This window comes from Mus caroli, chromosome 9 (genome assembly GCF_900094665.2).
Source record: "Mus caroli chromosome 9, CAROLI_EIJ_v1.1, whole genome shotgun sequence".
Classification (NCBI taxonomy): Eukaryota; Metazoa; Chordata; class Mammalia; order Rodentia; family Muridae; genus Mus; species Mus caroli.
The window spans coordinates 88,420,109-88,430,922 of record NC_034578.1 but is presented as its reverse complement, the minus strand read 5'-3'; the positions used below and the strand labels follow the sequence as shown (position 1 = coordinate 88,430,922).

Here is a 10,814-nt window from a genome sequence, read left to right as displayed (position 1 = left end):
ACTCTATAAGGTAGAATTATTAGTACAAACCTGCTCGACTATATTTTCAGTGAAAATCTTTGAATAATCACGATTTATATATTTTTCCTTCCAATCCTAAGGAAAAAAGAACACATTTAAACAAATAACTGTTCCATAAATAAGTATACATTATAAAAATACTGTAATAACTTTTAAGTTCAAGAAACTTGTAAGTTTCTGAAAATTACTATTTTCAGAATAGTAATAGAAATAGAAAATTAATAGTGATTTTCAGAAACCAGTTTATATTTCAATCCTGGCCTGATTCTGTGAATGGGTACACCCCATGAAATCAAGCCNTTTATTTATTAAGTTTCATTTCTCAGGCTATTAAAATTGAACAATATTATAATGGGTAGGTAGACCTGCATGCAATTTTTTCTGAAATTAAACAAGTGGTGTGTAAACATAAAAAACAGAACTGGCAATGTAGCTCACAGCATTAAGGATAGGGAAAAAACCTTAAATTCCAGTTGGGTTGGGCCATCATGTTTAATTTGTTGATGNTAAAGTCCTGAATGTTTTCTGTTGGGCAGTGACATAAATTCTTCATGTAAAAACATCCTTCTAGTCATCAGGTCAACTATAATCTCACTTAGCTTTTAGAAATTCTGAAAATGGGAAAAATCCCTAAGTATTCTGTCACTGAACATCTTCAGACTGAAGTATGAAAGAATGAGCAGGACCATGGCAAGGTTAGCAGAGCCTACTCGCTCAGCACATACACCATCACCGCTCAGCAGAGCTGAGTTCCTACAGGAATACAGACAACGAAGGACAGGAACGAAAGTTCACCGGGAAGCTATAACCAAGTAGTGCTATCCCTCAAAACTCTCAAAAATTCAGAAGCGAAGTTAAGCGTGCAGACTCTATTCTCTCCATAAGAAAAGAGAGCCATTTCCAGCTCCACCTCATTAAAGTTGAAGACGACGTNCAGGGGAAATAAGACAAATGTACCTTTGAAATACCACAAGAACAAAAAGAGTTTTCTTTTTTTTTTTTAATCTAACAGAGAACTTGGTACTCAAAGTTGCTCTTTCTGGAATCCTGCTAGTTTTCAAAAAATCAAAGACTACTCCCATCAGGCGGTCTGAGTCTTTGTAATTTAAAACTTACTGTTGGCAAGGGGAAGAGCTCTTAAGAAGGTAAGGAAAATGACTATTCAAGAAAGCTTTCTTAATAAATAGATGTGCCAGTGCTACTGGTGAACAAGGTCCCTGTTGTTCAAAACCAGCGGCCATAACTATCTGACTCAAATTTCCTCAACTTAAGGGTATATTACCTTATATGGGAGACAGCTTTACTCCACATTGTCCTCTGGCTATTAAACATTTTTATAAAACTGTCAGAACACTTTACTAAGTATTATGACACTAAGCAGCTTTAACTAAATACTGGGTGTTTTCCCAAGCTAACGTGTTATATTGTGTGTGTGTGTGTGTGTGTGTGTGTGTAAGTGCGGGTGGGGATGGGGGCACAGCTAGGGATGGACTTAATGCATTTGATGCTAGCGGAGAGTTCTAACCCTAAGTCACTAAGATCTTTCCCCACCTCCCCCTTTAAAAAATGTGTTATTCATATTTTTTAAAACTATGCTAAGTAGTGGGAGAAAGCAAAGAAACTGATACATTTCTTTCCTTTAAGATAACTGTGTCTTAATTTGAACGAGTTCTTGGTCAAGTTTAGAACTATTGCAGATCATAAAACACAATTAACTGTACCCATTTAAAAATATTTAAGTGTCAATATTAGTGCATGATTTATGTCCATTTAATTTGACAGGAAGATAAACAACAAGGGAGTTGAACACAAACATACCACGGGATTTTCAAAAATCTGCCAGAGGTCATTGTTAAGATGGGAAGTGTTGTAATTAGCAGTTGATAACAGCCGTCCAAATTCATGTCTGTTAGAAATGTACATAAACACACCCTATGTATGAGAAAAAAGGAGTATTACTCNCAAAGCACTGAACATTTAATCATGGGAAAAATATANAAAATGCATTAATTTCAATTTTTATAATACTTCATTTGTAAACACACATTTTGATTTTTATATAACATGCATTATTTAAAATAAATAGTGTTATAAATTCACACAACACAGAAAATAGCACTAATGGTCAACTGAAAGAGAGGACTGGGCTTGGGGGCCACTCTGTTATTCTCTCAGTAATCCTAGACACAGATGGGGAAAGCAGAAAACATTCCAGACATCAACAGGCAATCAAGTGTGTCTTCTTTTTCTCTTTGTTTCCTTTCAAAGCATTTTATGGAGCTTGAGATGTCAAAGTTCTTGCTCAGTGCAGCACTCCTCTACTGTTCTGACTCAGCACCCACAGTTCTGTAGGCACTGCCAGGGTCTAAGAGGGACGTCTTCTGTCTTCACCATAAACCCAGTCGATGTGGCAGGCACCACTGGGTCAAGGAAGTCTCTTTGTACCTGTTTTTCTTATAAGAAGGATTAGTAGCAAACACACACATCAGCAAGGGTGTGTCTCATCTCTAATGGAGATGTTCTTTCAACCTACTTCCTTCTNCTCTTCAGAGCATGCCCAAACCTTACAACAGTGAGTAAAAGTNTCTGTTATTTCTCTCACCTGCTAATTATAAAGTGCAAATTNCTTTCATCAACCAAGAGCTGACTATCCAGCGACAGNCCTCCGAAATCCCACANCACACATACGAGCAGAAAAGGATCCCANAAGTACCAACATTTTACCAATCAGTGCAAAGGAGGCTATTATGGGGTGGCTTTACTGCCACTCAACACAGCATATCTAACAATTACATTAAAAAANATTTAGTAAAAATAAATAAAAATGACACCTTTGGGGGGCTGAGCATTTGGAATGTTTCCGGAGTAGGGGAGTCTTTTTCCCTTTGTAAGGTCTAAAATGAAGAGAAGCATCGGGTCAGTTGATCTGCACACCCATGTGTGAGGGGGGCATCTTGGTAAATAAATACAGCAGCCCGGATAAAAGCTGACACTGTGAAATGCCCTTCCTAGACGGCATGCAGAACAAGCAAAGCTTACAGAGCACACGAGAACCTCAAGCCTCCCCTGCTGCTTCACTTTAACTTGTTTGGTGAGACACAGATCCAAGCTCATTCCTTAGCAAAACTTCATTAGACACATAATTAAGACAACAGAAANAAAAAATGAGTAAGAGGCCATTCCGGATGCGCTGTTGAGTGAAATCAGCCAAACATGAGCACACGAATACAATCAAAGGTCCTGCGGGTGTTCAATGAGGGTGCACACAGATACACAGGCAGAACAAACATTCTGGAAAACATGCCTTGTTAAACTAAGGAAAAACACTTGCCAACTTTTCTGATATTCCTAAGGCCATGGCTGCTCATATAAATTGAGGAACAAAATAACCATATCCGAAACAGAAAATCTTATAAAGACATTTTCTGAATTAAAACATATTTGCGCATTTTGAAAACGTATTTTCTATAAGCATTTACATTTTATTGTAAAAGTACATTTCTAAAACAGTAATGTANCATCAGCTCCACATATATTACATATACTCTCTTTATAGTCTAGGGAGCCTGCTTCATAAGAGTATACCATCACTAATATTATAGAGTACACCTAGAAAAACAGTCACTGATGTCACAAGAAGATTATGTGCTTATCAAATGTGTAAAGTAAATTTCATTCAAATTAATATTAGCTAAACTCGATCACTTTACTTAAAAATTTTCAAATGTGAGCCAACAGTATTCTTAAAAGAACAAATCTTATTTTGAATTCTGCCTATATTAAATCTTCTTAGGCTGCTTATGAGACAAGCCTAGTCTAACATTTAAAAAAATTATGTTACAAATGTTCAAAANTATCCTCCTTAAAAACCTACGATCAAAAAAATTGGCTAGTATTTACAAATAGGGGAGAAAGGAGCATCCAAACACAGTGACACACGGACTGAAAAGCAAGCATCTCATCAGAACGCTGCCAGAAGCCCCAGTGGTGGATCTTACCATATCTCTAGCATTGCGGCAAAGAGCCATATCGGGATCCAACTTATCACGGACAAAATAGTTCCTTTCATTCATTTCAGATCGGAGTGTCTTTCCTTGAATTAAGTACACATTAGCCATGTATGGGACATTCCAGATTCCTCTGAAAGTTAAAAAAAAAATACATTCCAAAAATACCACACATAGAAAAACACGCTTTATGCTTACATTTTAAAAAGAATGCTTTGTAAATGTTCAGGTTTTGTATATGTAAATTATTTGGCTGGTAAAGCATAATGATGCTGTTTGACAAATATGAATTATTGTATATACATATCCTAATGAGGTTTAGGAGAAATTACTCCCCCTCAATAGACTTTCAGTTAGGTTTTATCTAGCTGTTGTTACCTGCCACGGTTGTTACAGTTAAGTCACGACAGTCTACTGCACAGACTGTTTTCTGTTTAACAGTGAACATCCGATAGCAAAAGCCCTCACACAGAACCAGAGCTGTGCTGGCCTTGGCTGGCATAGCTCCCTAGAGCAGACATCAGAGCCAAGACATATAGGTCATAGAGGTATTTATACCACAGGACTTTGTAAACACTATGACTGAGGGCGTGCTTCCAACCACAGCAAAAATAAATAAATAAATAAATAAATAAATAAATAAATAAATAAACATAAAAATAAGAACCCTTAAATGGTATTCGCAAGGAATTCGCTGAGCTTTCCTTAAGTCTGTGGAAGAAGCTGAGAGGAAACACAGCTACAGAGTAAGTGTCTGCAGACAGTTCTCTCTCTGTGCCACCCCCAACCCCATTCTGACAAGGCTCCTTCTATATGAACGGTATCAGCTCCCAAAGGCCTGCGTCTGTCACGTTTAGGAAGCAGAAAGGAAAAATCCTGACCAAGGACGTGTAAGACCTCATTTTTTGTCTTACTTAGATGAAAAAACTATAAACAATAAAAGGCCTTTAGAGCTACATAATGTGTCAGGTAAATTCTAACACTAAGCATGATGGAATACACCATGCTGGCCTCTAAGGGCACAAATGCAGATGCACTCAGTAACTGACCGCGGTCCTTACAGATAAATCCGACAGGAAGCCGCTGTGTACAAAGAAATTATGGTTTACTCCAATCAACACGAAGGCACTTTTCTGCATTTGATGACCTTCATTTCCATCGACTCCATGGGTAGCATCAAATGTATGACTTACATGTCATGTTCCACTTAATAAAAGTGAGTGAAACAGAGTTGTCTAAGTACTGATCCCTTACCTACCACGCTATCAGATAACACACACTTCATCACACTTGTACCTTTCAGATGGAAAGCTTCTAAGTCAACCTTTACCTTCAGAAGGAAAACATCTTGCCACAGCTACAATTTTCCCAAGGAAAATATGAGGTATTTAATCTAAGGGCACCTCCTTTTCGATGTCAGAGTATATTCCCCTTTTAAACTGAGCTGATGAGCTTGATAATTAAGACGAGACACGTAGGACTCAGGCAATGCTAGCNTACAATCTGGGGGAAAAAAGAGCGACATTCTTGCCTAGCATTTCCATAACAAAAACTCTTTTGATGCTTGACAGACTAATTTTTTTTTTAATTTTAGCAAATGTCAGCTATCATTTAGAAAGTATACATTACTTGTACATTTGTACTCTATAGCGTCTGTATTTTTTTGAATCCTCGAAAAGATGACAATTGAATGTCAGTGGTTTCTTACCTTTTTATGTACACATTAGCTCTTACACACAGAGACGACAAAACAAACTAAAAGCTACCACCAGCCCCAACAAAATCACCTCATGAAGTTGGGAACGCTGGGAAGTTCNGGTTTTCTGCATTATTATTTCTGTATTTATAAATTTTAAAGACAATAAAGACAAGTCTTATTGGAGCTATTAAATGACTTAGATAAAAACTAAATTCTTTTCCAACTTTTAGGAAAGAGCTCTACTCCTCTCTACCACTGGATGTGTACACATGACAACCAAGTATTATCATACAACAATGAAGTTGTCCTATTAGCCTATTAGTCATGTAGATTCCTTTNGATCTTAAAAAATAAAAAGTTTTTATGTAACTGTAAGTGATCTCCAAGTTCTCGAATGTATCCTAAGCAAAATGAAGACAGGTAAAGATGCTTTTTAAGTAATATTAGTAAGATCATGTTGTCACTCTGTTGGATATGAAAGGATTCATCAGGTGACTCACACTCTGCTCCCCTGAACAATGTCCACGTAATCTTCCGAGCGAGCGTAGTATCCATCAGGACTCAGTGCTCCCCAAAAGTTGGACCACAACTTTCCATGACGTGTCACAAGAGGAGCAATGATTTTCCTAAGACAGGAAACCCACAGTATTATTAACTTTTAAATATTCATTGGAGTTGTGTATTTTGCAAGACATATAACATGGTGAAGTTCATTTAACATATTATAACAAACAACACATACATATAGACACATACATAATACACAAATAAATATTAGTTTCTTCATCTTTTCTTCAATAGACATACAAAATTTTCAGTTATGTTAATCAAAAAAGAGAAAAAAATGGAAAATTTATTGAAAATGCTAACAAAATACTAAAATAACTTTTTAACAGCAGTTACATTGAAGAGAGTAAAACTAAATTGTTTCCTTGTGTTTAAATTAAATTCTAGTTTAACTGGCAAACTGAACACTCTCTACAACATTAAGGTAGCCAATGAATATTTGTTGAACAAAAAACAAAATACGCAGATGGGCCGAGACACTGATGAGTCAAGGTTCCTAAAACAAACCCTAATCTCTTCACCATCTGTCTCCAGGATTTTAGGACTTTTAAAACTGGGTTATAGTTGTAAGCTGGCCTAACAGCAGTGGATACGTCAGCCTTCACTTCAGAAAACAAAACAGAGGCCTGGAACTCAAAGTCCCTTAGGAAACTAGAGTTTAAATTTAATTGCTACCGCATTGTGCTGAGACACNGGACTTTGAGCAGCCTTTAAAGCATCGTACTCCTAACTTCAGAGAAGGTTATAAAAGCAGGGAGACCTTGACATTCTTTTCCTCTTGCCCCTCCTGTCCTCAGAACATACCAAAGAATGTTACAAGGCAGCAGGCAGCCCTGACGAAGCCCCTGCTCCTGATGCTGAACCACCCAGTGTGCAAGTCCACAAGAGTCAAATAATAAACTCTTACTCTTTATAGCTTACCCTGTTGGTGGCCTTTTGTTATAGCCATAGCAAGTATAGTAAGACACTGTGACAGTATTCTGCCATAATAGCTATTTGGAAAGTGGTACCTTTAAGACAAACACAGTACCAAACACTTANGGTTTTCTGCATTATTATTTCTGTATTTATAAATTTTAAAGACAATAAAGACAAGTCTTATTGGAGCTATTAAATGACTTAGATAAAAACTAAATTCTTTTCCAACTTTTAGGAAAGAGCTCTACTCCTCTCTACCACTGGATGTGTACACATGACAACCAAGTATTATCATACAACAATGAAGTTGTCCTATTAGCCTATTAGTCATGTAGATTCCTTTNGATCTTAAAAAATAAAAAGTTTTTATGTAACTGTAAGTGATCTCCAAGTTCTCGAATGTATCCTAAGCAAAATGAAGACAGGTAAAGATGCTTTTTAAGTAATATTAGTAAGATCATGTTGTCACTCTGTTGGATATGAAAGGATTCATCAGGTGACTCACACTCTGCTCCCCTGAACAATGTCCACGTAATCTTCCGAGCGAGCGTAGTATCCATCAGGACTCAGTGCTCCCCAAAAGTTGGACCACAACTTTCCATGACGTGTCACAAGAGGAGCAATGATTTTCCTAAGACAGGAAACCCACAGTATTATTAACTTTTAAATATTCATTGGAGTTGTGTATTTTGCAAGACATATAACATGGTGAAGTTCATTTAACATATTATAACAAACAACACATACATATAGACACATACATAATACACAAATAAATATTAGTTTCTTCATCTTTTCTTCAATAGACATACAAAATTTTCAGTTATGTTAATCAAAAAAGAGAAAAAAATGGAAAATTTATTGAAAATGCTAACAAAATACTAAAATAACTTTTTAACAGCAGTTACATTGAAGAGAGTAAAACTAAATTGTTTCCTTGTGTTTAAATTAAATTCTAGTTTAACTGGCAAACTGAACACTCTCTACAACATTAAGGTAGCCAATGAATATTTGTTGAACAAAAAACAAAATACGCAGATGGGCCGAGACACTGATGAGTCAAGGTTCCTAAAACAAACCCTAATCTCTTCACCATCTGTCTCCAGGATTTTAGGACTTTTAAAACTGGGTTATAGTTGTAAGCTGGCCTAACAGCAGTGGATACGTCAGCCTTCACTTCAGAAAACAAAACAGAGGCCTGGAACTCAAAGTCCCTTAGGAAACTAGAGTTTAAATTTAATTGCTACCGCATTGTGCTGAGACACNGGACTTTGAGCAGCCTTTAAAGCATCGTACTCCTAACTTCAGAGAAGGTTATAAAAGCAGGGAGACCTTGACATTCTTTTCCTCTTGCCCCTCCTGTCCTCAGAACATACCAAAGAATGTTACAAGGCAGCAGGCAGCCCTGACGAAGCCCCTGCTCCTGATGCTGAACCACCCAGTGTGCAAGTCCACAAGAGTCAAATAATAAACTCTTACTCTTTATAGCTTACCCTGTTGGTGGCCTTTTGTTATAGCCATAGCAAGTATAGTAAGACACTGTGACAGTATTCTGCCATAATAGCTATTTGGAAAGTGGTACCTTTAAGACAAACACAGTACCAAACACTTAACACTACACAAACTGCCATAAAATTAACTCATCTGTGCTGGTTAGTTTTAACTCTCAACACAACAAAACTTAGCATCACCAAGGAAGAGTCTTAAAGAAAAAAAAAATTTCATAGAAATATAGTTGTAAAATCAGGTATTTCTGATAATCTGATCATTCCACAGAGAGCTGTAGTTGCATCTNCCGTTGTGCTGATTGTTGCTGACTCTAATTGAAATGGAAATTAAAAAAAAAAAAATTCTAGATTGGGTTGGCCAATGGGCATCTCATAGTGTTTTAATTGTTTACTGAGGTGCCATGACTCAGTCTATTGTGGGCGGTACCATTCCCTACACAGGGGATCCTGGGTAGTAACAAAAGAGAGAAAAACTAGCTGAGAATAAGCAACCAATTATCTAAGAGCAATTATAATCTCTGCTCTTGACTGTCGGTATGACAATTTTAATTCCAACCTTGACTTGTGCTGACTCAGGTTATGACTACATGTGCTGAGTCATGTTATGCAGCAAAGGGAGCATGTTTCCATATATAGGATNGGCTGATGGAGCATAGCAGACTCCCTATGTACTTGTGTNGCACAGTCAAGTCATGCTGACATTTCAGTTCCTATTCCTTTTTTTATTGTGAGAAATAATTATTAAAGCACACACACAGCACAAATGTCNGCCATGAGGACCAGAGAATAAATAGCAACAGACTCAGTAGTAGCTGTATTATAACAGGTAGGATTAAGACCCTTGATTCCGCAATGCCTTTATTCCATTTCAATTCGAGTCAGCAACAATCAGTACGACAGAAAATGCAACTACAGCGTGCTGTGGAATGATCGGAGTATTGGAAAATTCAGATTTTAGAACTACAACTCTACGGAATAACTGATGGGCTTTAGGAAAGCCTACATTTAAAATATCTATAAATGATAAAAATTAGAAAATTTACTAGTATTAGATATCTTACACAATTAAATGTTGTTTATATAAAAATAGACCAAATGCCTTTAAACAACCACTTTTTGACTATAAATACTATTAAACACTTTTGGCTCTACGACTTCTAACGGAATATTTAGTACAGGGAGCTTACAGAGTACAGAAGAAAGTTGAATGTGACCTACCTTGATTTATTACAGTTAGACATTATGCCCTCACAACTGTGGGCAATTACCTTATGACTAATGAATTCATGTTAAATCTTCATACCTGTTTTGTTCTATCAAAATTTTTAAAGTTCTTGGGTTTGTCAAAACAACATCTGCATCCACACTAAAGTAGTAATCACACTTTTCATCCTGACGGCAGAAATCCCTGATGTTGAGAAGGAAAATAAAATAAGCATCCGATAAAAATTCTTGTTTGGAAATATTAGCATAAAGCAAACATAAGCAGAGATGCTCTGACGTTATTTTCCAAACAACACTGCTCGATACTGAAAGTCCCTCATTCGTCAATGAGTGAGTATATATCACCACCATCTTAGACCAAGGGAGAAATGAATTTTAAGTCACTATGTATTTTAAGGCATAAAAACATATAGGAGCCACAGGGATGGCTCAGAGGATCATAGTTCTTGCTGTGCAAGCATAAGAACTTATGCCCCAAATCCATGTAAAACGCTNAGCATGGTTCAACACGCAGGCCTGCAGCCCACGACTACAGGGACATAGACAGAAGGGGTGGCTGGGACTGGCTGGCTTCCAACCTGACTCTAGGGAAGTGAAAGACATTGTCTTAAGGGAATAAGGATAAATAAGGATTATCTGTTGTCCTGCTCTGGCTTCTGCACACGATAGGTGCACACACTTGTACACATAGATACACCATGAATACAAAACATCTTGTAACAAGGAGACTATGTGAACCTTGTAAATGCTTTCTGAAAGGGAAAAATAGCTTATCCCAATTTATTTACATTTGAAATTACTTTTTACCTGCAAACACATAGATAAACAAAATGAAATAGTAAAAATTCAGTTTTTTTAGTAGTTTATGGG

The 10,814-nt window shown here is 36.8% G+C and overlaps 1 protein-coding gene across 1 annotated transcript in view; it reads right to left on the bottom strand.

Annotated features, from left to right (window-relative positions):
- Positions 1–10,814, bottom strand: part of Plod2 (procollagen-lysine,2-oxoglutarate 5-dioxygenase 2) — a 67,642-nt gene that overhangs the window by 2,678 nt on the left and 54,150 nt on the right. The window contains exons 9-14 of the mRNA XM_029481979.1: positions 10,024–10,128; positions 7,718–7,843; positions 4,020–4,161; positions 2,853–2,915; positions 1,840–1,953; positions 31–96 (exon numbers count right to left, since the gene is read on the bottom strand). Of these exons, the coding sequence (XP_029337839.1) occupies positions 31–96; positions 1,840–1,953; positions 2,853–2,915; positions 4,020–4,161; positions 7,718–7,843; positions 10,024–10,128 (616 nt within the window). The remainder of the gene's footprint in view (positions 1–30; positions 97–1,839; positions 1,954–2,852; positions 2,916–4,019; positions 4,162–7,717; positions 7,844–10,023; positions 10,129–10,814) is intronic.